At 47.0% G+C, this 27370-nt stretch overlaps 2 protein-coding genes across 8 annotated transcripts in view; one reads left to right on the top strand and one right to left on the bottom strand.

Annotated features, from left to right (window-relative positions):
* The window catches only part of LOC310841931 (Golgi-associated RAB2 interactor protein 3-like), a 31030-nt gene extending 20112 nt beyond the window's left edge, over positions 1–10918 (top strand). Inside the window, exons 6-9 of one of the 4 annotated variants that reach the window (XM_083733677.1) lie at positions 799–1040; positions 5668–5765; positions 8129–8296; positions 10588–10918. In XM_083733677.1, coding sequence (XP_083589803.1) covers positions 799–1040; positions 5668–5765; positions 8129–8229 — 441 coding nt within the window. In that variant the 3' untranslated portion in view covers positions 8230–8296; positions 10588–10918. Of the gene's footprint in view, positions 1–798; positions 1184–5667; positions 5766–8128; positions 8297–10569 lie in introns of all 4 variants that reach the window. The other 3 variants (XM_083733678.1, XM_083733679.1, XM_083733680.1) reach the window with 3 other exon arrangements.
* Positions 1–27370, bottom strand: part of ZNF395 (zinc finger protein 395) — a 446083-nt gene that overhangs the window by 366239 nt on the left and 52474 nt on the right. For 2 of the 4 annotated variants that reach the window (XM_083733484.1, XM_083733483.1), the window contains exon 10: positions 20855–26896. The exons of the other annotated variants lie outside the window; for them this stretch is intronic. In XM_083733484.1, the coding sequence (XP_083589610.1) occupies positions 26785–26896 (112 nt within the window). In that variant the 3' untranslated portion in view covers positions 20855–26784. Of the gene's footprint in view, positions 1–20854; positions 26897–27370 lie in introns of those variants that run through there. 4 annotated transcript variants of the gene reach the window in all.

Genomic DNA, 27370 nt, shown 5'->3' with positions numbered 1-27370 from the left:
AGCAGGGGCAAGCAGGAGAGGCAGAATCAGTAAATACAGAGAGGACCCGTGAGGCCGAAAGGACACCAGAACCAGAACCACGACTGAGCGAGCCGGTTGCGCCAGACCAAACAGCCCCATCACAGCCAGCATCCTTGGAACATGAGCCAGAACCTGAACCCCGGGCCAGGGAACACCCCAGGCCGCAACGAACACGTAGGCCGCCGGCGTACCTTGAGGACTATGAATGCGACCTCCCGGGCAGGACTGGAACTTAGAGGGGAGGGGTGTTATGTACTGAATGCAATAGGATCCAAACTGCAGCAGTCTGATTGGTCCTAGAACAATAGGCTCCAAAAGGCAGCAGTCTGATTGGTCCTAGAACAATAGGCTCCAAAAGGCAGCAGTCTGATTGGTCCTAGAACAATAGGATTCAGAATGCAGCAGTCTGATTGGTCCCAGAACAATGCAGCAGTATGATTGGTTAGCAGGAACCACCCAATCATGCTCCAGATAGCAGTGAATCCACAACCTGATTGGCTTACAGTAGAATTCCGGAATTAGCCAATCATGTGCATCCCATTGTGTAAATAATGTATATAAAGCAGATACTTTGAGGGGACTTGCATTCATTCCTCCTCACCACTATGAGCTGAATAAAGAGCATGAAATCACTTTGCGACTCTGAGTATATTTCAGGCTCCTACAGGAGGAATTTGAACAAAGAACACATTTTTAAAAAATTATCTGCCCCTGCAGACATTTCTGCTACATCTGACTAGTTCCTTCCCTTTTCCCCCCTTACACCCTGAACTCCAGGAGGTTTCTCCTCTTCCAGTGGAGGAGCCAGAAGAGGAGGAGGTGGAGAAGGAGGAGAAAGAGGAGGCAGTGAAAAGCCCTGTCGAGAGCCGCGTCCTCTTTGAGGAAGAGGAGTATTCCACAGAGGAGAGGGAAGCGATAGAGGCAGAAGGACGCTTCCACTATAGCTTAAGGGACCTGTACGTGAGGGCAGAGAGCTATGAGATCTACGACAGCGTCCCCACACTGCCAAAGACTCCCAAGTAAGACCAGAAGAGGACGGAACAAGGTGCCTCTAATGTTGAATCGTTACATTTCCTACGCCGTGTCTCAGACTCGGCCTTCCCCAACCTGGTGCCCTCCAGATGACTTGGATTGCGACTCCCACCAGCGAGCGTGGCGCCAGGTAGGGGGAAGGCTGCTCTAACCACTTGGTCAGCTGGTCATCCATATCATCCTTTCAGACAGAGGTTGGATGGCCATCTACCAAGGATTATTTAGCTGTGACTCCTGCACTGCAGAGGGTTGGTCTAGAGGGTTGGCAGAGGGTTCCCTCCAACTCTACAATTCTAGGATTATCCACTGAAGGCTTTTAAACAGAAGACAGATGGCCATCTGTCAGAGAGTCTTTATGATACAATACAATACGATAATATTTATTGTCACTGTCCCATACGGAACAACGAAATTGAAAAAAATTTACACTGAACATTCAAAAACCCACAAGCCTGCTACCCCAGCTATCCCAGCCTGGTTAACCCCCAAAAAACTCTGATACCCCATAATTAAATACAATATACTCCCATAGAAACTACTATAAAAGTAAAGGTACCCCTGACCATTAGGTCCAGTCATGGACGACTCGGGGGTGCGGCCCTAATCTCGCTTTCCTGGCCGAGGGAGCTGGTGTACAGCTTCCAGTTCATGTGGCCAGCAGGACTAAGCCGCTTCTGGTGAACCAGAGCAGTGCACAGAAACAGTGGCGTAGCGTGGGTTGTCAGCACCCGGGGCAAGGCAAGTAATTTGCGCCCCCTAACCCCAGGAGTTGCGCCCGGTGCGGCCGGGCCCCCCCTGCACCCCCCAAGCTATGCCACTGCACAGAAGCACCATTTACCTTCCTGCCAGAGCAGTTCCTATTTATCTACTTGCACTTTGAAGTGCTTTCGAACTGCTAGGTTGGCAGGAGCAGGGACCGAGCAACAGGAGCTCACCCCATCGCAGGGATTCGAACCGCCAACCTTCTGATCGGCAAGTCCTAGGCTCTGTGGTTTAACCCACAGCACCACTCGGGTCCCTTACACTGCATTTAAAACCAAAATCGCATTTGGGTAGAAACTGTTTCTCAGGCGGCTAGTCCCAGTCTTTATAACCCTGTAACTTCTTCCAGAAGGCAGAAGCTGAAAGAGATCATTTCCGGGGTGCGCACTATCCTGCGCTATCTCTGCAGCTTTCTTATGGCACCTGGAAGCGTAGATTTGACCCAAGGTGGGAAGAGTGCACCCAGTTATTCTCTCCGCAGTCTTTACAACCCTGAACAGCGTTGTTTTTTCTCGGACCATGCAGCTCCGAAACCACACACACAGACCATAAGTTAATACACTCTCCACAGTACAATGGTAACATGCCATCAACAGGTCCTTTGAGAGATTGTTTTTCTGGAGGATTCTCAGAAAATATAACCTCTGCTGTGCTCTCGTCACCAGGTCTTTGCTGTTTTCTCCCCAGGTTAGGTCGTCTCTCAACTCCATTCCTTTAGTTATCATTGCAGCATGGAGTTGGACTAGATGACCCTTGGATGGGTCCCCTCCAACTTTATGATTCCATGATGCTATTATCTTGCCACAGTTTCTTGCGGAAGAATCAGAAATCCAGGGAATAATAAAACTAATAAAATGTTCTTTGGAAGGCTGGTAGAGAGGACTACTCTGATGTTATTTAGCACTCTTGTGGAGGGGGTTTTGAGACAGTCTTCACCTGCATCCAAGTTGTTGTTGTTTAGTCATTTAGTCGTGTCCGACTCTTCGTGACCCCCTGGACCAGAGCATGCCAGGCACTCCTGTCTTCCACTGCCTCCCGCAGTTTGGCCAAACTCATGCTGGTAGCTTCGAGAACACTGTCCCACCATCTTGTTCTCTGTTGTCCCCTTCTCCTTGCGCCCTCCATCTTTCCCAACATCAGGGTCTTTTCCAGGGAGTCTTCTCTTCTCATGAGGTGGCCAAAGTCTTGGAGCCTCAGCTTCAGGATCTGTCCTTCCAGTGAGCACTCAGGGCTGATTTCCTTCCGAATGGAGAGGTTTGATCTTCTTGCAGTCCATGGGACTCTCAAGAGTCTCCTCCAGCACCATAATTCAAAAGCATCAATTCTTCAGCGATCAGCCTTCTTTATGGTCCAGCTCTAATTCATTAGAGGTTTTAAATAGTAAATAATAATAATAATAATAATAATAATAATAATAATAATAATAATTTATTATTTGTACCCCGTCCATCTGGCTGGGTTTCCCCAGCCACTCTGGGCAGCTTCCATAGAAACAAAAAATACACTAAAATATCACACATTAAAAACTAAAGCAGAGGTTAACAGGGATCTTTAGCTCTGAATCCTGCCTTGCAGGGGGTTCAATTCTGTGATTTGATGACACGTCTTGGGCTTTCAGCAGGGCCTTGTATTTAGCAGGGAAACAAAGACACAGCCAGCCAAGATCTCTTTAAACATTAGCGTCACACGACCCGTGAGACCTTCACTGGTTAATAACTGCATTTAGGGCCCAATGATTTCCCCAAATGATCTTCAAGAGAAGCCCCATGTAGAGTTCATTACAATGTGCTCATTTTTACCAAGGCATGTATAATGGGATAATAAACCCTTGGCGGACCATCGTCCAGCTGTCACTAATATAACAGGTGACAACATTCGCAGATGTGGATGATGGCAGCCTTGCAGATGTAAAATGCAAACTTAACCAGTGCTGGGGAGGGGGGCATTTTCTAGAAAATCTTCCACTGCTATATTTTCCAAAAATCCACGGCCGCCCCAATTTTGGAAAAATAATTTTCATAAGTTAAAATTAGTGACATAGCAAACAATAAAAGCCTAGGCAAGTGGAACCGATAAATGTCAGTTAGTTGTAGAATAAAATTTTCAGTTAACTAATTTATTAACAAAAATAGTGCAAGCATAACAAAGGTGGGGGGCAGAAAAGAATCAAAAATTTAAATCATAAAAGCATCACAGATTGGAAGGACAAAAGTACAAAGCTACAGTGCAGCTACAAAGAGATAATGAAGTACTGACTCATGCAAATATTCCCTTTACAAATAATAAAGATTTATTTAAAAAAATAAAAGTGTTCTCTACTTGTAAGTTCCATTATTATTGAGAAAAAAGGATCTAAAAGACATTTGCATTTACTGGTGGCGATGAGTGAACATTTGCTGCAATGTCTGTATGAGAAATAAAACCATGCCATATATATATATATATATTCATTTGAGATTTGCCCTTTAGATACATTTAGTTTAAGAAATATCATTCCAAAAAGGGCAATTTGCCAAAGCCTTGAATACCAACAATCTACATTATTAAGATTTTTTAATAATAAAAAAAACCCTTGCAATTACCGGTAATTTTTCATGAGGAAGGAAATTGGAAAAAGTCTTGAGATATTTTTACAGCGTATAGAATTAATGTAGGGTAGTATCCGGCTATGTTGTAAAGTGGACCCTTTGAAATTAATGGTCTTGATAAGTCAAGAGTCAGACTGTGTACACACAATGCCTTTAAAAAAAGTATCAGAGCACATTCTTTCCCTCAAAGGATTATGGGCACTGAAGTTTACCCCTCATAGAGCTGCCGTTCCAAGCAACCTTTAATAAACTACAGCACCCAGAATTCTTTGAGGGTGAAAAATCTGCTTTGAATGTGCTTTAAAGGTGCAGTGTGAACTCAGACCAAGCCTTCTCTGAGAATGACTTGGCTGGATACCAGCCATAGCAAACGAAGAAATAATAATAATATAATAATAATTTATTATTTGTACCCCGCCCATCTGGCTGGGTCTCCCCAGTCACTCTGGGCGGCTTCCAACAAAGATTAAAAATAAATTAAAATGTCACATATTAAAAACTTCCCTGAACAGGGCTGCCTTCAGATGTCTTCTGAATGTCAGGTAGTTGTTTATCTCTTTGACATCTGGTGGGAGAGTGTTCCACAGGGCGGGTGCCACCACCGAGAAGGCCCTCTGCCTGGTTCCCTGTAGCTTTGCTTCTCGCAATGAGGGAACCACCAGAAGGCCCTTGGAGCTGGACCTCAGTGTCCGGGCAGAACGATGGGGGAGGAGACACTCCTTCAGATATACTGGACCGAGGCCGTTTAGGGCTTTAAGGGTCAGTACCAACACTTTGAATTGTGCTCAGAAACGTACTGGGAGCCAATGCAGGTCTTTCAAGACCGGTGTTATGTGGTCTCGGCGGCCGCTCCCAGTCACCAGTCTAGCTGCCGCATTCTGGATTAGTTGTAGTTTCCGGGTCACCTTCAGAGGTAGCCCCACGTAGAGCGCATTGCAGTAGTCCAAGCGGGAGATAACCAGAGCATGCACCACTCTGGCGCGACAGTCTGCAGGCAGGGAGGGTCTCATCCTGCGCACCAGATGGAGCTGGTAGACAGCTGCCCTGAGATTTGGTGGCCAAGAGGCTGGGCGACAAATTAGGAAACCCCAGGTTCAGACCTCTGCCATGAACTTTGCCTCAGGTAGGCTCAGGTGAAGCCCCCTCTGAGTCACAGACACTCACCCCCACCTCTGTAATATAAGGGGTCAGAGTGCTGGCCTACCTTGAAGTCCATTGTGTTTGCCTGTAAAGCATCATTAAGTATTGTTGTTGTTATTTCTAGGTTATTCAGCTCAGAAAGTTTTTCCCCTGGCAGTTTGTCAAGCAGTTCGTCTGCAGGAGCTACCAAAAATCCTCGATCGCCACCACGAGTTTTCCCAGGTGTGTAGAAAAACATTCCCCACCTCTACTCTCCTCCTTTCTCTCTGCACTGAGAATTACAGCAAGGAACTGCACATCTCCTGGCTGAGTCAGACCCATCAAGCACAACGTCATCCTCACTATGGCTCAATATTAGCTCCGGGGAGATTTTCAAGAAGACGAAAAGAGGGAGATCTGCCCAAGGATGCCCTTCCCTTCCTCCCGGGATTTGGGTGGTCCTTGTGACTCCAGAATAATAATATACAGTGGTACCTCGGGTTAAGTACATAATTCAATCCGGATGTCCTTTCTTAACCTGAATGTGCTGGTCCCGGGGGGAGGTTACCGTGGGGCGAGGTCCAGGACCTGAGTCGAGGGTCGGCAGACAGTCCTCCACGGGCGAAGCGGGGTCCAAAGCGAGGAGCCGGGCAAGGACAGGAACTCTGGGGGAACAGGACTGGGTGCTGGCCGAAACAGCTCTTCAACGACATTGCTCCCGCAACCTGGGACCGGGCTGGCTGGCCTTTATCTTCTCTGAGGCCAGGGGCGGTCCCGGCCCCCAGGTGACCCGTCTCTCCTGGCCTTAAGGCGAGCACTCCTCCTGGGAGAAACCAGTTCCCTCTGCCTCTCTGCCCTGAGCCTCTGCAGCTCAGGAGAGGCTGGAGGGTTACTGGACTCACCTGTAGGCACTGAGTCCTCAACCACCTCTGGAGCCAGAGTGGATTCACCTGGTGCCTGCTCCTGAGGATCCGGCACAGGTGCAGGCACTTCAGAATCAAGGCCCTGCCCCAGTTCAGCCAGCCCTGGAGGCGGGGACTCCTGTGCAGGCTGGGATTCCTCCGGTTCAGCCTCTGAATCAGACTCCCAGGCCATCACACTGAAACTGTTCTTAATCTGAAGCACCACTTTAGCTAATGGGACCTCCTGCTGCCGCCGCGCCACTGCCGCCTGGTTTCTGATCTCATCCTGAAGCAAAGTTCTTAACCCGAGGTACTATTTCTGGGTTAGCAGCGTCTGTAACCTGAAGCGGACGTAACCAGAGGTACCACTGTAATAATAATAATAATTTATTATTTGTACCCCGCCCATCTGGCTGGGTTTCCCCAGGGCTAGCTGGCTGAATTGGTCCTACTTGGGCCAGTGAGGAGGCCGGGGGAGAATTAGCTGTGGTGTCTCAGAGCGGGTGATCTTCATAAAAGGGGAGGGGGAGGGAAGAGAAGGGAAATAAAAAATCAGACTGAATTCAAATTAAAAGCCAGGCAGAATAGCTCTGTCTTACAGGCCCGGCGGAAGGAGGTTAAATCCTGAAGGGCCCTCTTCTCATGGGACAGAGCATTCCACCAGGTCGGAGCCATCACTAAGAAGGCCCTGGACCTGGCGGAGGATAGTCTGACTTCCTTAGGGCCTGGTTATTCATGGACCTTAAGGTCCTCTGTGGGGCAGACAAGGAGAGGTGGTCCTGTAAATACAAGGGCCCTAAGCTACAAAGGGCTTTAAAGGTCAAAACCAGCACCTTGAACCTGACCCTGTACTCCACCGGGAGCCAGTGCAACTGATAAAGCACTGGGTGAATATGCTCCCATGGCAGAGACCCCGTGAGGAGCCTCGCTGCAGCATTCTGCACCCGCTGGAGTTTCTGGGACAGTTTCAAGGGCAGACCCACGTAGAGCGAATTACAGTAGTAATTACATGTGGCCCTTCGGAAGTTGCCTGGAGCCTCCGGATGAAAAAGGCTCTCCACTACTGCCCTAAGGGGATGGTTCTGACTTTGCACATAAATAATGGTGGCGTTGTAGTCTTTCAGTTCAACCATTGCTTCTTGACGCTTCAGCGAAGTGTGGCGTAATGGTTAGAGTGCTGGACTGGAACCTGGGAGACCAGGGTTCGAATCTCCACTCAGCCATGGAACTCACTGGTTGCCCTTGGGCTAGTCACCATCCCTGAGCCTCATCTACCTCGCAAGGTTGTCGCGAGGATAAAATAGGGAGGACAAACATGTGCGCCACCTTGAGATCCTTGGAAGAGGAAGGCGGAATGTAAATGGAATGACTGAATGAATGGTCAAGGTCCCTGCTATTCCTCTCTTACGTAGATACAGTGGTACCTCTGGTTGTGAACGGGATCCATTCCGGAGGCCCATTCGCAACATGAAAGGAGCGCAACCCGCAGCGGCACATCTACGCACGCACAGGTTGCGATTTGCCTCTTCTGCGCATGCGCGTGGTCATTTTGCACATCTGTGCATGCGCGAGCAGCAAAACACAGAAGTAACCCTTTCCGGTACTTTCGGGTCGACGCGGGATGTAACCTGAAATAACATAACATGAAGTGGATGTAACATGCGGTATGACTGTACGTGTGTCTGGTTTGGTCTTTTTTTGCAGTTCCGAAAAAAGAAGGATCCAGCAGTCTTAATATTGTCACGCTCTATTCCATCGTCTCCAAAACAGCTGAAAGGCAGGAAAGTGGGAAGAGAAAAAACTGAGCAGAGATGGGGAATGGTCTCAGCCTGAACGTTATGGAGGAAGCAGAAAGGGAAACCAGGGACTCAGGTACCAGAGCAAGACCTTAGATTTTATTGTTAACAGGAACAGACGAAGAACTTGCTGGATCAGGCTGATGGCCCTTCTAGTCCAGAATCCTGTTCTCACAGTGGCCATCTTGATGTTTTTGGGAAACCCGCAAGCAGGGTCCGGGCACAAGAGCCCTCTCCCTTCCTTTGATTTCCAGGAACTGGGGTTCAGAAGCACCCAATTTTTGCATAACCACAGAGCCTAGGACTTGCTGATCAGAAGGTTGGCGGTTTGAAACCCCGCGACGGGGTGAGCTCCTGTTGCTCGGTCCCTGCTCCTGCCCACCTAGCAGTTCGAAAGCACACCAGTGCAAGTAGATAAATAGGTACCTCTCCGGTGGGAAGGTAAACGGCATTTCTGTGCGCTGCTCTGGTTCACCAGAAGCGGCTTAGTCCTGCTGGCCACATGACCCGGAAGCTGTACGCCGGCTCCTTCGGCCAAAAAAGCGAGATGAGCGCCCCAACCCCAGAGTCGTCCGCGACTGGACCTAATGGTCAGGGGTCCCTTTACCCTTTAAGCCGCTTGGAGAAGACTGTCCTTAAGCAGTGTGTAAACTGTTTGAATTTAAATATATATATATATATTAAAATTCAGTATTTTAAAAGTTTAATTACAGTCCCTGGAAGAGGGCACATTCTGAAAACATCCCCCCAGATGTTAAAGGCCAGGGTAAAGTCATGCTCTTTTGGCATTCAGCAAGAGCTGGTATTGCAGTCCCCATTTTCCAGGGATGTCCTGATTTTCAATGCTGTATAGGGAAGATTCTTTTAAGTATTATTTAATGCTTTATTGTGTTTTTATATATGTTGGAAGCCACCCAGAGTGGCTGGGGAAACCCAGGAAGATGGGTGGGGTTTAAATTAAGATAATCATTATGGAATGGGACGTCCCTACTGTTAGGGTGTGAAACCTAAGACGCTGGCAAGTTAGCAATGTCATGTGACTTTAAGTAGTCAAGCTCGTTAAGTTGTTAAGTTGCTCAGTATATAAAGAGTGTTTGTTTTCTCTGCCTGCGGGGCGTGAAGCAAAAATGTCTGAAAGCTCCGGAGGTGTTTCTGTTATCTGTCTGCAATAAACCTGTCTTTGGAAAGACAGGCTTCCCTGTGTCGTTATTCCTTTGCTACTGAGACTCTGAAGCTTGTACTGCAACAAGAATCTCTGCACTGGACTTAATTAATACTCTGCAAAGAGAACTGTTGCTGGTTGCGCAGCGGAAGCATTTACTGGACCAGTACACAGAATCTCTTACCTACTTTCATCGGAGAAATGTTAGAGGGTATGGGATCATGAACTTGCAAGGGGAGTTCCAGCACTCATGGTCTGCCAGCTAAAAGGAGGCGCAGGGAGTGGGCATTCAGTTCTGCTTGCGCTTAAGGAAAAAGGAATCAGGAGATCACCTGCTTCACCACCTCCCTAAAAATCACTACTTTTGAATCAGCCTGGCTATAGACTGAGTTAAGCACTTAATCCATTGAAATCAGGCATTATAAATTCATTTTAGGATGGGTAGTTTGCAAGTCTCTGTGGCTTTGCATAAGGTTTTGTATATTTCTCAAAAGATTGATAAAGAATGCATAATCATCTTGGTAATTATTGTGTGTATATTAGTCACCAAGTGGGATGCGGGTGGCGCTGTGGGTTAAACCGCAGAGCCTAGGACTTGCTGACCAGAAGGTCGGCAGTTCGAATTCCCGCGACGGGGTGAGCTCCCATTGCTCGGTCCCTGCTCCTGCCAACCTAGCAGTTCGAAGGCACGTCAAAGTGCAAGTAGATAAATAGGTACCACTCCGGTGGGAAGGTAAACGGCGTTTCTGTGTGCTGCTTTGGTTCGCCAGAAGCGGCTTAGTCCTGCTGGCCACATGACCCAGAAGCTGTACGCCGGCTCCCTCGGCCAATAAAGTGAGATGAGCGCCACAACCCCAGAGTCAGTCACGACTGGACCTAATGGTCAGGGGTCCCTTTACCTTTACCTTTATTAGTCACCAATGTGTTGAATGAGTCGTACTACTGTCTATAGGCACATGGCAACTTGAGGAATGACACCTTTGCTTGAAAACGGAAAGCACTGAAAAAGTTAAATGCAATTAAGTAGACATTTGTTGCTTCTGTTGCAGGGAACTGCTGAATGGTTGCTTCTTGTACAATGAAGTTAAAACAGTAGAAAATTTGGGTGGGGGGTGGGAGAAAGGATTCATATCAAGGAAAACGTAGAATAATTTTCTGTTTTAACATTTTTCTTTTTCACTTCGAAGTGCCTTGAGAGTCCTAAGCCAGAAAGGCCGATTAGAAATCATCGTCGTCATTTTCATCACCGTCCAGAGATAGCAGCTATTGCAGTACTTCAAAACGATTCAACCTTGCAGTGTTTGTGCCTCTGATACGCAAGGCGATGGATGCCTCTCTGTCTTGCCTAGGTGATTTCACCCTTCAAAGCCCAAGGCTGGAGTCTGCAGGAGCCTGGATTCTGTGAGCTCAGAGAGGAGAGGACTTGAAACCTGGAAGCAAAGTTAGAAGAGGTGAATCTGCAAATAAGAACTCGGGGAAGAGGGAAGGTGGAGATAGGTTTATTTTATTCTATTAAAAAGACTGTTTTCACTGCCATCTTAAGCTCCTTTACTGTTTAAAGGCACGGCATTCTTGATTTGTGTTTGTATGGACCATGCCCCTTTTATTGCAATGCCTTCACCCACCTATGGCCAAAGCATAATGAACACAGCTCAGTTTTTAGCCTGGGTACTTTAAACTTCCTTTCTTTCTTTCTGAGTCAAGAGTGGATTTCATGCTCTGTATTCAGCTCATAGTGGTGAGGAGGAATGGAAGTTCCCCCGAAATGTCTGCTTTATATACATTATTTACACAGTGGGCCTCATGTGATTGGCTAATTCCGGGATTCTCTTGTAGGCCAATCAGGTTGCAGATTCACTTCCACCTGGAGTTGGATTGGGTGGCTCCTACGGACCAATAATACTGCTGCATTCTAGATCCTATTGTTCTAGGACCAATCAGACTGCTGCATTCTGGACCCTATTGTTCTAGGACCAATCTGACTGCTGCATTCTGGATCCTATTGTTCTAGGACCAATCAGACTGCTGCATTTTGGATCCTATTGTTCTAGGACCAATCTGACTGCTGCATTCTGGATCCTATTGTTCTAGGGCCAATCAGACTGCTGCATTTTGGATCCTATTCAACTCAATACATAACACCTTTCTTTCTTTCTTTCTTTCTTTCTTTCTTTCTTTCTTTCTTTCTTTCTCTCTCTCTCTCTCTCACTCACTCACACACACACACACACACCTCTTTAATTAACCCGGGATTCACCTCTTTTGTAACCTCATTAGCAATCAAAGCCAATAGGTAATTGAGCCGTACTTTAATTTCGAGAAAGAAGCCAGCTTGCGTTTTCCACAACATTGAGCAGAAACAGAAGACCTGACAGGTCTCCAATCTATTGTATTAGCAAAATTAGCGGGGGGGGGGGTATTTAATAAGCGCACAGGGATGCAGAATTCCACCGATTAATATTCCTGCCCGGTCAGCATTAGCTGGCGAGTGCGGGAAGGAGGCAGCCGTGGCACAATAGGAGCTCCTGGACTCTGTTCCTTCCTCACTCATATCTCGCAATCCATAGCAGGGAGATCTTAGAACCTAGAATCGGAGAACTGGAAAGGCCCCCCCGCCACCGCAAAGCAGGCATCTCAATAGCAGAATTGCCAGGCACACACTGTTGGGTCATTCCATATCAAGTGATCCAACTTGATTGTGTCACCCAATTTTCTTAATAATACACTTGTCAAATGATCTAAACTAAGTTCCAACCTAAAATTTCAGCAAGCTATCAATCTGCTTTGGAACACGTTTTGAAAAGAAAAGCCTGACTAGCTTTTCAGATACCTTTTAATTACTGTATTTTTCGCTCTGTAAGATGCACTTTTTTCCTCCTAAAAAGTAAGGGGAAATGTCTGATCACCCAGCAATTGGGAGGGGAGATATGGGACCCTAGAGATAAAGGAGGCTGCCTGGGAAGGGGGAGGTAAAGACAGCGAACTTGCAAGGAGAGGAGACAGGAAGATTAAAGCAATAAGGAGAGAAATTAGAAGAAAAGGAGGAGCAAAAAACTTCTCCAGCTAAGGAAAAGACACTAAGGCAAACGAGTGAAGGGAGTGTTGAAAGGAAGCAGCTGATCGGTGGGATCGGGAGTGAGATAAGGGATGCTAGAGATAAAGGAGGCTGCCTGGGAGGGGGGAGGTAAAAGCCCATGGATCTTCAGGATTTTTGCATTGGGTCACCCCAAATTCACCATCAGATCACATAGCATGTCCATGGCTACAGCCTGCACCGAAAAAAACCACACAACCGCTGTTTCATGGGGCTGCAATGGTGCAAAAACGTGGTTAGAAAGCACGGATCTACATGGATTCTCAGGATTTTTGCATTGGGCTACCCCAAACTCACCATCAAATCACATGTCTGTGGCCACAGCATGAACCACAAAAATCATACATCCACTGTTTCATTCAGAATATTTTCCCCCTTGTTTTCCTCCTCTAAAAACTAGGTGCGTCTTATGGTCAGGTGAAAAATACGGTATATAACTTTCTAAAGAAATGCCTGATCTTATAGTTGGGAGTCTTGTTTCTCCTGTCATATTTTACTCCAAGAAGACCCATTTATCCTAAACAGAACCCAATAAGGCAGACATGTATGTGCAAAATATCCCCCCCCCCAATGTGATCCCACTGAGATCCCAAAATGAAATTTTGTGGGTGGATCTTGGAAATATTAAATAATACATATTTTGAATTTTTTGAATTATATTAATTTTTGTAATCACTTTTTAAATTTCGTAACTTAAATACAAAATTTAATGTAAGTACCTTTTGTGACATATCATATTAAAGCCCATGAAGTTCTGAAGAGATTAGTGTTTTCAGTTTTGACATATCTCGATGCTGGGCTGAGTTTTTAAGGCTTTTGTGTAGCCTGACAAGGCCAAAACCACATTTTTATTTGAAAGTTCAAACCCTCAAAACTCAAAAACGGGATGAGATAAAAAGCTAACCTTTTAGATTTAAACTTGGTTTTGAACATTCAACAGGTATACAAAATATCAATAAAACTGGATGACGTGAGGTTAAAAAAAGTTGGAGCACTTGATATGGAATGACCCTGTTGCGAAATAATATGGTCGCCTTTCCATTGTACATTGGTGCAAAACCCAGTTAAAACTCTTCAGTTTAATGAATTCCTCAAATTGATGGGCTTGATCCAGCTTTCCAAAGTCTGATAGTCCTTCACACCTCCAGCTCCCCCTACTACCTCCTAATGCCCCCCCAGTAATCCCTCCCCCCCCCCAGGGGCAGTTCCACCTACTTTAAGAACCACTGTATTAGGTGGAATAAAATTTTATTATTACGGTTACAGACCAGTTCTGGGTCACTTACAATATCAGGAAAATTATAAAACACAACAGGAATACATTGAATTGCAATTGGGTATAACAGAGACAATTCAGATATAAGGTAAAGGTAAAGGGACCCCTGACCATTAGTTCTAGTCGTGGCCAACTCTGGGGTTGTGGTGCTCATCTCGCTTTATTGGCCGAAGGAGCTGGCGTACAGCTTCCGGGTCATGTGGCCAACATGACTAAACTGCATCTGGCGAACCAGAGCAGCGCACGGAAACGCCGTTTACCTTCCTGCCGAAGTGGTACCTATTTATCTACTTGCCCTTTGACGTGCTTTCAAACTGCTAGGTTGGCAGGAGCAGGGACCGAGCAACGGGAGCTCACCCCATCGCAGGGATTCGAACCGCCGACCTTCTGATCGGCAAGTCCTAGGCTCTGTGGTTTAACCCACAGTGCCACCCGCGCCCCCTAATTCAGATATAGCGGCAGTTAAAAATATATGTATTAAATCTTGATCACTAAAATATAACCTAAAATTATCATTTAAAACCTTAATCATTTTGGTAGTACAGCTTGTTCCCTAAGTTTACCTGTATTAGGTGCTGGCATTTCAGGACTATGGCAGGTGTGCTCCCTGCCTGCCTCTCCACCCAACTCGCCCCCCCCCCCAATAAACCATTTGCAGAGGCGGGGAAATGTTTCCGTCTGCCTTCGCTGAGATGGGAGCCCAAACCGGCAGAAAAGAGGAGTTTGACAGCAGTTATGAGCCCCAGATCGCCAGGCGGGCCCAACAGCCTGGAACGGGTTGAGCTCTGGGAAGCACTTGAGCATGCTAGATGGCGTCTGAGTCCTTTGTATTCGGAGCGTTTTGGAGCAGAAGGGGACCCATAAAACTCAACGCCATGGAAAGAGGAGAGGCGCGGAAATGACAACTCTTCATTGTAGTTTGGGGGAAAATTATGGGTCGTTTGTGGCGAGAGATGAGGCTGCCAAGTTGGGGGCTGAATTATTGGCTATACAGACTTATTTGTGTTGGGGACTGCATTATTTGCTACACATTATTATTTCTTTAACTGAGCAGAACCCGTTGCAAAGAAAGCAGTACAAGGCTCGAAGGAGGCCAGAATTCACACGATACAGTGCAAGTACTCTACCCTTCCCTAATCCCGATGCACATGGGGCTAGAGGGCCGGATGTGGAAGCTAGGTACTCTGTGCATGCTCAGAGGCACTGAAGAACTTTCATTAATTATTCCCATTTATGACCTCCTCAGTGATTTTCCTTAAAAAAGAAATGGATATGCCATATAGACTGCCGAGGCATTATGCAATGATGTTGTGCCCTCAAAGCGGTGAATCATAGAATCATAGAGTTGGAAGAGACCACAAGGGCCATCGAGTCCAACCCCCTGCCAAGCAGGAAACACCATCAGAGCACTCCTGACATATGGTTGTCAAGCCTCTGCTTAAAGATGTTAAGTTGTGGGTTGACATAACAGACGGCACAGCGATTTCTCCAAGTAGCTCTTTATTTTGTAAGCTGGAATAGAACTGACTGCAAACAGCTCAGCCGGCCTGCTTTTATAGGCAGCTGGCTGTCAACATTGTAGCAACAACAGCCCAGAGTTTCCCGCCTAAAATAACTGACGCGGACCTGAGTGAAAACTATCTACAGACCTGAGTGAAAACTATATACAGTATCCCCCTGCTGGCCCAGGGTGAAACTTCACTACATAACAAAAGACCTCCAAAGAAAGAGACTCCACCACACTCCTTGGCAGCAAATTCCACTGTCGAACAGCTCTTACTGTCAGGAAGTTCTTCCTAATGTTTAGGTGGAATCTTCTTTCTTGTAGTTTGGAACCATTGCTCCGTGTCTGCTTCTCTGAAGCAGCAGAAAACAACCTTTATCCCTCCTCTATGTGACATCCTTTTATATATTTGAACATGGCTATCATACATAAAAAGGAAAAGGGACATAAAAAGGTAAAGGGACCTCTGACCATTAGGTCCAGTCATGGCCGACTCTGGGGTTGTGGCACTCATCTCGCTTTATTGGCCAAGGGAGCTGGCGTACAGCTTCCGGGTCATGTGGCCAGCATGACTAAGCCGCTTTTGGTGAACCAGAGCAGTGCATGGAAACGCCGTTTACCTTCCCGCCAGAGCTGTACCTATTTATCTACTTGCCCTTTGACGTGCTTTTGAACTGCTAGGTTGGCAGGAGCTGGGACAGAGCATCACACATAGATCAAAGCAAAAGTTAACAAATGGACATACCTACAAGAAATGCAAAAAGCAAGCCAGAGACAGCAGAATAGCCTTTGCCAAGCTGGTGCCCTCCATATTTTGTTGGACTGCAATTCCCATCAGCCTCAACTTCAATGGACTTCCATGACTGTTACGAGAGCAGGAGAAAAGCTTTCCTCTGTCCAGATCCTTTTCTGAACCTTTTCCAACTCTACAATATCCATTTTGCACTTATGCACACCCTAATCTCCCCACAGTGAGAGACTTCGCTGCACCCTTTCCCGGAATATATACATTTTGTGCTTGGGCAACTGCCCCACAAAATTCGGAGAGGTGGGAATTTCAAGGAGAGCTGCATTTCGTCTCGTATCTTGCTTTGGGAAACATGAATCAGGAAGGTTTGCATTAAAACGTGATGTGGCCTGAACAACTCTGAAATATACTCAGAGTCGAGAGTGGATTTCATGCTCTTTATTCAGCTCATAGTGGTGAGGAGGAATGGAAGTTCCCCCGAAATGTCTGCTTTATATACATTATTTACACAATGGACCCCACGTGATTGGCTAATTCCGGGATTCTACTGTAGGCCAATCAGGTTGCGGATTCACCATAGCTGTCAACTTTGAAAATAAGGGACCAGCAGCCTAGAAAATAAGGGACCAGCAGCCTAGAAAATAAGGGACCAGCAGCCTAGAAAATAAGGGACCAGCAGCCAAATTAAGGGATTTTAGTCAACTAGCTGAAATACCAAGTTAAAAAGGACCAGATAATTTGGGAGAGCAGCGCTGGTTTTTGGCCCTTCGTTTCCAGAGGTTGCATCAATAAGGGACAGCAGCGGGACACAGCACTGGGATAAGGGACTGTCCCGCCAAATAAGGGACGCTTGACAGCTATGGAATTCACTTCCACCCGGAGTTGGATTGGGTGGCTCCTGGGGACCAATCAAACTGCTGCATGCTGAATCCCATTGTTCTAGGGCCAATCAGACTGCTGCATTTTGGATCCTATTCAACTCAGCACATAACAAACTCCCATCCCTAATGCATCCCTGGACTGCTTGTCTTCCAGTGTAATTTTGCATGTGTCTACTCAGAAGTAAGTCTCACCTGAAATCAATCAGAGAAAGTGAGCGGAAGAGTTCAGCCTTAATCTGAAACTTTTCACCATGATATTCACCCTGGCTTTACCTTTCAATGCCCGAGCAAGATGGCTAAACACCTTCCATAACCATTGCTCTATCTATAATACAGAGGCAGAGAGACAGACAGACAGATAGATAGATGTGTCTGCTTTCAAGCCAAGCCTCCTATCTGGGAATGAGAAAGGACAGACACTGCCATCTGGTGGGAGAAACATTGAAGTGCGTTGTAGGTAAAGCAGGAGGAGAAAATGGGTCAACAGTTCCCTCTAGTGGATTCATGGTAGCATGGCTTTCTTTCTTTCTTTCTTTCTTTCTTTCTTTCTTTCTTTCTTTCTTTCTTTCTTTCTTTCTTTCTTTCTTTCTTTCTTTCTTTCCCATCTAGCTGAGTTTCCCCAGACACTCTGGGCAGCTCCCAATCGAGTGTTAAAAACAACACAGCGTTAAAAGCTTCCCTAAACAGGGCTTCTAAGGGATGTGGGTGGCGCTGTGGGTTAAACCACAGAGCCTAGGAATTGCGAGACAGAAATTCTGGTCCAAGTCCTTGCAATGCACAAATATGCAACTGTTGTTTACAGGAATTGAACCTGCAACCATGGCATTGTCTGCACCCTGCTCTAAGCAGCTGAGCTATGCATAAGGCAGCGGGTGAGGGTGGAATAGGTGATCTGGCACTGCACAGACATGACATTTGCAACATCCACTCAAATCTCATGACCTTTCCCCAAAAGAATCCCTGGAACTATTGAGCATACCCACAGAGAACTACAATTCCCAGCACCCTGCACAAAAACTACGGATACAAATGCACTTGTGATCTCTTTGAGACCAGAATAAGCGAGACTCTTATTTAAGTACATGGAAGTGAGAGCTGGACCATAAAGAAGGCTGATCGTCGAAGAATGGATGCTTTTGAATTATGGTGATGGAGGAGACTCTTGAGAGTCCCATGGACTGCAAGAAGATCAAACCTCTCCATTCTGAAGGAAATCAGCCCTGAGTGCTCACTGGAAGGACAGATCCTGAAGCTGAGGCTCCAAGACTTTGGCCACCTCACGAGAAGAGAAGACTCCCTGGAAAAGACCCTGATGTTGGGAAAGATGGAGGGCACAAGGAGAAGGGGGCGACAGAGGACGAGATGGTGGGACAGTGTTCTCGAAGCTACCAGCATGAGTTTGACCAAACTGGGGGAGGCAGTGGAAGACAGGAGTGCCTGGCGTGCTCTGGTCCATGGGGCCACGAAGAGTCGGACACGACTAAACGACTGAACAACAACAACTATTTAAGTACAACACACACACGTACCCCCCAAAATCAGGGGTGAAAACAGCCTGTTCTGGCCACGAGGCTCCTTGCTCAAGCAACCCTACCTCGCAAGAAACATTGGCCCGAGGTGTGAGCCACCCAGGACCACTTTTTAATTACTTTCCTGCAAGCAAAGCCCAGGTGTTCCATCTTGGGGCGATGGTGTTTGCATTCCTACGAAGTCATAATTCATAGAAATTGAAAGGAAGGGGAGGGACATTCCAATGAGGAAGCAAGTAACTGATGCCTCACCCAGGCCGCACCTCACCCTAGTGCATGTTTTGGTTCTCCCTCCCTTTTTAATTTCCCAAATCAAAGCCTGCCAAGGAGGCTGGAGGCACTTTATAAAATAAGAGCTCTCCATCGCCCTTCGCACTGCCAAACCTCTGAGGCGGAGCAGGCAAGGATCTGAACCCAGCTCACCCAAGCCCAGCACAGCCTCTCTGAACGGCCGCGTAAAAATCATAGAATCGCAGGGCTTTAAGGGACCCCGGGGGTCATCCAGCCCAACCCCCTTGCAACGCAGGAACTGCAGCTGAAGAATCCGACCCGATCGTCTTCCCGATCTGTTTAAAAACCTTGCCATGAAGGAGAATCCGGCACCTTCTGAGGGAGTCCTACCATGCTTTTTAACAGATGTCACCACCAGATGTCAAAGAGAAAAATAACTACCAAACTTTTAGAAGACATCTGAAGGCAGCCCCGTTTAGGGAAGCTTTTAATATTTAATAGGTTATTGTATTTTAGTGTTTTGTTGGAAGCTGCCCAGAGTGGCTGGAGAAACCCAGCCAGATGGGCGGGGTATAAATAATAATTTATTATTATTATTATTATTATTAACATCTACATGCAGCCGCTGGGAGAGATCATCAGGAGGTTTGGGTTGGGTGTCCATCAACATGCAGATGATACCCAGCTCTACCTCTCTTTCAAATCAGAACCAGTGAAGGCGGTGAAGGTCCTGTGTGAGCGTCTGGAGGCGGTTGGAGGATGGATGGCGCCTAACAGATTGAGGTTGAATCCTGACAAGACAGAAGTACTTTTTCTTAGGGGACAGGTGTGGAGGACTCCCTGGTCCTGAATGGGGTCACTGTGCTCCTGAAGGACCAGGTGCGCAGCGTGGGATTTTGGACTCACAGCTGTCCATGGAGACACAGGTCAATTCTGTGTCCAGGGCAGCTGTTTACCAGCTCCATTTGGTATGCAGGATGAGACCCTACCTGCCTGCGGACTGTCTCCCCAGAGTTGTGCATGCTCTAGTTATCTCCCGCTTGGACTACTGCGATGCGCTCCACATGGGGCTACTTTTGAAGGTGACCCGGAAACTACAACTAATCCAGAATGCGGCAGCTAGGCTGGTGACTGGGAGCGGCCGCCGAGCCACATAACACCGGTCTTGAAAGACCTACATTGGCTCCCAGGACGTTTCCGAGAACAATTCAAAGTGTTAGTGCTGACCTTGAAAGCCCTAAATAGCCTTGTTCCAGTATACCTGAAGGAGCGTCTCCACCTCCATTTCTCAGCCCGGACACTGAGGTCCAGCACAGAGGGTCTTCTGGCGGTTCCCTCACTGCAAGAAGTGAGGTTACAGGGAACCAGGCAGAGGGTCTTCTTCGTGGTGGCACCCGCGCTGTGGAACGCCCTCCCACCAGATGTCAAGGAAATAACTACATGACATTTAGAAGACATGTGAAGGTAGCCCTGTTCAGGGAAGTTTTTAATGTGTGACATTTTGATGTATTTTTAATCTTTGTTGGAAGCCGCCCAGAGTGGCTGGAGAAGCCCAGCCAGATGGGCGGGATACAAATAATAAATTATTATTATTACCCTCCCTCGCAAGGTTGTTGTGAGGATTGGGTGGGGAGGAGAGCTTCATGTGGCACCTTCAGGTGCTGAGAGGGAAGGTGGGATAGGAATGTAATAAAGTCGGGGAAAGAAACTTTAATAGCCCTTTTAGATCCTCCCCCCCCCCCATATAATCAATGGGAGGAAAACCAGAGCTTTGGCTTTAACAGATTGAAACCCAAATAAAGAATCGAATCAGAATAACACAGAGCAAGTCCGAAACATTGTCAGGCTGTTTCTAAATGGCCTTGTGGTTGCTGCACACATACCTGAAGCACACAGGCACATCCCCCAGGGGTTTCCGCTGAAGTAATGGAATGAGAGGCAGCGGTGGTGCAGTGGTTAGAGTCAGGCGAGGACCTGGGCGACCAGGGTTCAAATCGCCACTCAGCCTGCATGCTCTCTGGGTGGCCTTGGGGTCCAGTCACTGCCTCTCAGCCTAAACTACCTCACAGGGTTGTTGTAGGGTTGCAATGGGGAGGACAATTATGTACGACACCTTCAGTTTCTTTGAGGAAAAAGTAGGGTATAAATGACATCTTGATGATGATACAGTAATAGCAAGTAGGAGAAGAAAAACCCAGAGAAATGTAGGTTTATCAGGCCATATCATTTTATTATAAAATATATTTCATATTGCCGTTGTAAAAATTACATTTCACATTTTTTTTTGTTTTGCTTACAATAAAAAATAATACTTGGAAGACAATCAAAAAAGAAAAGCTCCAATTAAGAGACAGTAATTCACCGATACGATATATTCCCCCCGTTAGGCTTGGTAGCGTATCACCATCCAAACAGCAGCTATTATTGGCGGGTTACAAGATCTCATCCTTTCCCCTTTCCTGTCCAAACGCCTCGTAATAACTGGGGGGGGGGGATGCGCCCCTCGCCCTTTCCCACCCCGCCAGCAACCCAGCAAGCCCACAAAAACGGCCATGTTGCATTCCTTAGCTTCCTAAGGAGATCTTGACAGACGGACAGTTTGGAGAGGACGGCTAGCATCTTGGAACTTCTGAACTGGCTGGTGTGTGACTTGTGCGAGGGAGAAAGGGCCGAAAAAATGAAGGTTCCTTGTTCTTTCTCTCCCCGCACCTTTGTTAAACTCTTTCGAAAGAGAAGAAGAAAATTGCTGGTGATCAGACTGGTCCCCTTTCTCATGCACCCACAGAATTGCTTGCACCAGTGTGTGTGTGATGTGTGTGTTGATTTCTACCAAATGCAAAAAGGAGTTTGTATCCAGGCGACTAGAAATTCAGGTAAACCCTGCCTGGCTGAGCTAACAAAAATGTCTATGCATGCCCGACAGGTCACAACATCCACACATTCACGTACCCACACAGCCCTTTCCATGTGGGATTTCGCTGGTGTTTTATTTTGGCTGGGGTGGGTGGGAGTCTTGCGGCTTTCAGGCAACTTCCATCATCTCCAAAGGATCATGGGAGTTGTAGTCCAACAACACCCAAAGGGTCCCCAGTTCCCATCCCCGATCAAAACCCAAGCGTTCCTTTTTTTCCTTTCCTGGTAGAAAGGGGTCATCAATGAGTTCTGGATCGAACCAGACAATGTGCAATGGTTCAGTTTGTGCCGGTTTTCTGTACAAACTCTTCCTCTCTGTCTCACGTGGGTTCCCAGCCTCCCAACGAAAACTCAACGGTTCACAGTGCAAAGTGTAAATTAGAAAACAGCTCCCACCTCTTCCTATTAGTGCCTGGTAGAAAAGATTCCTATATACATGTGTACAAAAGTCCTCTTAAGTGGGGCGGGAGATGCAGCCCACAGTGGCGTGTGCAGATCTTTCCTGAGCCTTCGACTCACGCGATTTCTGTCTCGCAAAGTCAGGATACAGAAATGACAAACCTGGACCGTTCGCTTGGGGAAAGAGTGACACTGGATGGACAAGAATATAGGTGGCGTGCAACAGAGTAATTGTACAAGTGTGGGATTTCGTGCTAACACAACAAGATTCCCCTCTGATGTGTGCCCCGTTATGGGATGAGAAATGCCTAGGATTTAGATTTAGGAGGTATAGGGGGAGGGAGAGAAAATTTCTGTTGCACAAGAACAAATTCTGATCACAGAATGGTGGACCGAAAGCCCTGCAAAACTGGAATCAATGGGTTGAGGGACTTGGCACCCGCTTGAATACAACCCTATATTTTTTTTTATTAAAAAAAAAAACCTTTAGAAGTAATGATATACCCATGTCCTTAAAGATGTGGCAACGAAAAACAGCTCATAGAGTTCAGTTGCAGGAGCTGCCATTTGTTAGGAAAGCTACAAACACACCTGTGGTCAGAGGAGAGACCCCCGACCCCATTTTACAGACAGGTGAGGAAAAGAGAGACTTTTCACTATAAAAAGTTCTACGTAAGAAACTCGACCACATTTCAAGGGAAATTGAGAGAATGGGCTGGAAAAACGAGAAAGGGGAAGGGAAGAGATTTTTTAAAATGAGATCTAAACATTTAGGCTATTTTCCCAAACAGAGGAAAGGGGAGCTCAAAGCTGTAAAGAAAATCCAGAGGAACAGCTGTTTTGGCCAGAGGAAATAGCAAATATTTTGCTGTCGGTTCATTTCCTGCCAAGGGAAAAAACTGAAGTTACCTGCAATAGTTGCAAGGCTATCGTTGATCGAAGCCGGATTGTGTACTTTGGGGCCCTGAAATAATTTGCAGAACACCTCTCTGGACATCATGCAGAGACCCAAGATGAAGGTCACAGCTTTTGAAGTGGTGATGGGATTCGTGTATTGCTGGTTTCTATTGAGTGCAAAGTCCCGAAGCTCCCACCATGCCACAACTCAAACAGGAAGGCGCTAGTCCACAGCGTGGCAACACACAGGCATGCCAGCCATCGGAGTTACATGTGGGGCCACAAAGCGCTTGGTGGGGAGGACCAGAGTCTAGGAAGCAGAGCATCTTGAGTGGAACGAAGCAGGCTGCACCTTAAACCTGGCTCCTCAATGAAGGCTAGTCTCATGCATAGGCAGCCCTCGCAGTCAGTCTGCCAGGAGGAGGCAGAATGAGCCAGCCCTCCCTGTTCCCATCACTCGCCCCTAGTTTCTGGCCATCACATGCAGATGTAAAGTCCGCTATCCTAAGTGTAGAGACAACAGGATTGCGCCCTTCCGGTGCAGGGGAAGTTGTGCGCCCTAGGAAATAATGGCAAAGCGGAAATCTGTTGCATGGGTAGATTGTTCCCTCGAGTTTCCATTGCGTTCTGGGTTCCCTCCCACCCCACGACTTTGACAAGCGAGGTTTTTTTAAAAAGAAAGAAAAAGGCTAGGCATACATAAAACCACAGACCTACGTTGTCCAGTCTAACTTGTACTGCACAGCTCAGAAAATAAAAAGAGACGGTGGGGAACTCTTATCCCATGGAATGAAACAAAAAAAATAAAATACTGACAACAAATATATTCCTATGCAAGCTTAGCTTTTCCTTTTTTACTTTCCAAAATTTAAGTGCTATAGAATTTTGGAACGAGGCATTTGATGAACAAGGCCAGGGGTTGGAGCATACAGCAACCAGGGCGCTGCTTTTAGCAGCGAGTATAACTCATTGCCTCCCCACTGATGGAGTGCACATTCCTTTAATAGCTCGGTAACAGCAGGAAATATTCCCCAACCCCGGGGGTTTTGGAGCTTAGCAAGAGAAACCCAGATACTACCATGGTTACCCCAAAGTCCTTTCTTTTTTTCTTTCCTTTTTCCTTTACAAATTATTTCTCTGTTTCCACCTCCTCCTTAATCACCTTTTAACAAAAAAAAAAAAAAAAACGAAAACCAGAAGCGAAAAAGAAAAGAGATTCCAAAGGGCCTAGACTTCTGCCAGTGAAGAAACTGGTCTCCAAATCTCAAGACAAATTAGTTCTGATGGGGAAGAGAGATCAGGCGGCCTCCTTCAGGAGCAGAAACAGACCATTTTGGAAATCCGGTAGATTTTGCCGGACCTCAGAAAGGTCAAATGCAGCTACAGATCAATATTTCTGAAGAAGGATGAATGAGATTTCCAAAGAAAAATCTCTGATGTCCCAGATTATTTGTCCCCAAAATTTAAACACAGCTGTCAAAAAGACAACGTTTCCGCATCATAATTCATGACGGCATCTATTTCCAAAAAATGCACACTGCTTTGAAGAAATCGTTTTGTTGGGTCTCTGGGCCATGCCATAATAAAGATTGATTTGATTTGATTTGAAGAAATCGAGAGAACACAAATATCCCAAAATCTCACATTTGGAAATATAAAAATGCAGAAATCTGGGCTCAAGCTTTGGGTGTTCCAATAATCCACTGATTCTCTGGATGTTCAAAGCGCTCAAATAAGACCCACATTTTGGCGTCGACCAGCTTTAGCACGGACCAGGAGTCTGGGCTTAGGGAAATAAAAAATCCGACATACTGTGTATAGCAGCCTCCCGCAACTTTCGGGTCTCCCAGATGTATTGGACCAGATCTGCCAACCAGTCCTAGCCGGCACAGTTCTGGTCCAAAAGATCAGGAGACTTAGGGAGGCTGGTGTGTATGATGCACAAAATGACAACAAAACACAAAATTTTCAACAAGCACCGATAATATACATAACTCCTTTAAAAAAAAAAAAAAACTCTCCCACCCCAAGCCTTAAAAAGTACCCTTAAAAGTAAAGCAGGGCTAGCTTTTATTTTCTGTAAAGAAATCCTCGTTCTCAGAGTGTTCATTGTTCATTCTGTTGCTCTTTTCGCAAGGAGAGATGTGTCTTTAGTTTATGGCTCATGATTATCAAAACGCAGGTGACTGGGATGGGGGAAACCACATAAGCAATCCGAAAAAGCTGTCCGGGCAACGGGTTTTTGTGGAGGGAGGGAAGCGCTCCCCCAAGGAAGGGAAACCACGATTCATTAACAAGCCCCTCTCTGTCATGACTGGCAGCCCCAAAGTTTAGTGGACTCAATGAGGACTCCCTCCTTGTGCAGTGCTGTACCCACAACCGAGAGAAAAGCAGATGGAGCCATGTGACAAATTGTGGGTGGGGGCCCACACCTCTCCCCCAGGGTTCTGGGGCCTAAATGGAAACCGCTGGGAACGTGGTGTGTTAAAGCAAGTTGAAAATCCGATTTTTTAAAAAAGTACTACCTAAACTTTCATTTCCCCCCCCCCCAACCTGGGGGTGCAGGGAAACAGGGCTTCAACATTCCTGGAGTTTTTAAATCTCCTGTCCCAAGACATCCCTGGGCTACTCTTATCGTTCCCCAGCGAGGAGATCTAGTTCTCTGCATTGATTGTCATTTGGCAACTCCACTGTCCGCTGGCAGCACAAGGCTAGAAAGAGGGTTGTCCCCAAAATGTTTTGCCCTTCCACACAACTGCACAGCGTGAGCCGAGTGCATTCTCCCAGCATGCTCTGCAAAATGGCGCAGGTTGGGTGCATTGGCGACGAACGGTCTGGATTGCATGCGCTGACCTTGAAGAGGAAGGAAGGAAGCTAATTCCTCGAACAGACGCCCTGCCAGTGTTTCGGACTACAACTCCCATCAGCCCCAGCCAGCCCAAAACATTGGCAGGGGGGCCAAGCTGAGGAAGGCCACGATAACGGCATTTATGCCCTGGCACCCATGACTTTTGCTCGCTCCAGTTCGGACCAGAACACCCACAAAACCACCCGTTGGGTCTTGATGGGCAAGCCCATCATTAAGCAAAAATATGATTTCCTCCCTCAGGTAACGCCGGGTCTGGCCTTTGAGGAAGGGGGCAACTGAAGCCACACGAGAAATCCTCAGGTTTGCACATTAATGTTTTGCACATTAAATTTTAGGTGTAAAATGGGGGAATGAAAGCATAAATCAAAGCAATATAGCCAAGTTCCTTCCACTTCAATGAAACAAGCATTCGTTGGATTGTAGCTTGATGCAATGATTGTTCTTTCGACAGCGTAATGTTTAAAAGGAAGGGAAAAAACCCAGGGCTTGGGTGCAAGCGTGTAATTCCTCCCGGGCACCAGAAGGGGGAGACAGTCCACAGGAAGTCAGCCACGCCCCTTCCTCCTTCAGCTGACGGACCCAGCACCCTCTGGATTTGGGGTTAGATAAAGGATGCTCCTATGCACTCCATATTGCAACCACCGACCCAAACACTCAGCCAACCACGTTTGGAGGGAACAGTTCAGGAAAAAAGGTTCTTTGGTCCCTGGGCACACTGTTAAGCTACACCAAGCCAAAAACTCTCTTTCCTCCCCGCTTTGCCCCTCTTATTTACAAATAGAAAGGGAGGCGCTGTGTCTTTGTGTGTGTGTTAAAAAATAGGAGGAAAAGGTGTGTTTTAAAAAAACGAACATTCCCACAAAACACTGAAAATTAGGAAGGAAAAAAACCTGCCGGACGTAGAATATACAGAGCCCAGGACGGGCTCTCGAGATCTCCGCTGAAGCATGGGGAGAGTGGCTTCCAAGAGCGCTGCCAAAACGCAGAGGTCTGGCCCCTTGGCGCTTGGCTGGCAGCGAGAGAGAGAATTGCTCCCTCCAACTTGGGAAACTTGCATGCGCTCAGTCCAGAAATCGCTGGCAGGCCTTTTTCCACCGGCAGGCAGTGCACCACTGGTCACGGTGCTCGATGCCGTAGACCTTACGGCACTTCTTGGCTTCACCGCGGACTTTCCTGCGGGAAAGAGAAAGGCAGGGGACAGGCGTTGAAGGAGCCGCAGGGTTGGATTGCTGGCATTTAGAGAATTTCCCAGAGATATCCTCCCCTTAACGCGGCAGAAACGCTAAATTGCACTTTGCGCATGCGCAGAAGCGCCGAATCACAACCCATGTGTGCGCAGACGCACTGCTGCAGGTTGGGAATCCTGCAGGTTGGGAATGTGCATTTCGCACGGATCACGTTCGCAACCCGAGCGTTCACGGTATTACAGTCATGCCTCAGGTTGAAGTTGCTTCATGTTGAGCGCTTCCGGGTTTCGCTGCTTGCGCATGCGCAGACGGTTAAAATGACATCATGCACATGCGTGGAAGCGGCGAATCACAACCCGTGCATGCGCAGACACGGGTTGCATTTGCTTCTGGATGCGAATGGGGCTCTGGAATGGATCCCTTTCATATCCAGAGGTACCGCTGTATTATTATTATTATT

The sequence above is a fragment of the Podarcis gaigeae genome, assembly GCF_964106915.1.
Source record: "Podarcis gaigeae genome assembly, chromosome: 3".
In the NCBI taxonomy this organism is placed as follows: domain Eukaryota; kingdom Metazoa; phylum Chordata; class Lepidosauria; order Squamata; family Lacertidae; genus Podarcis; species Podarcis gaigeae.
Note: the sequence above shows the minus strand (reverse complement) of the source record. Positions and strands in the feature narration are given on the sequence as shown.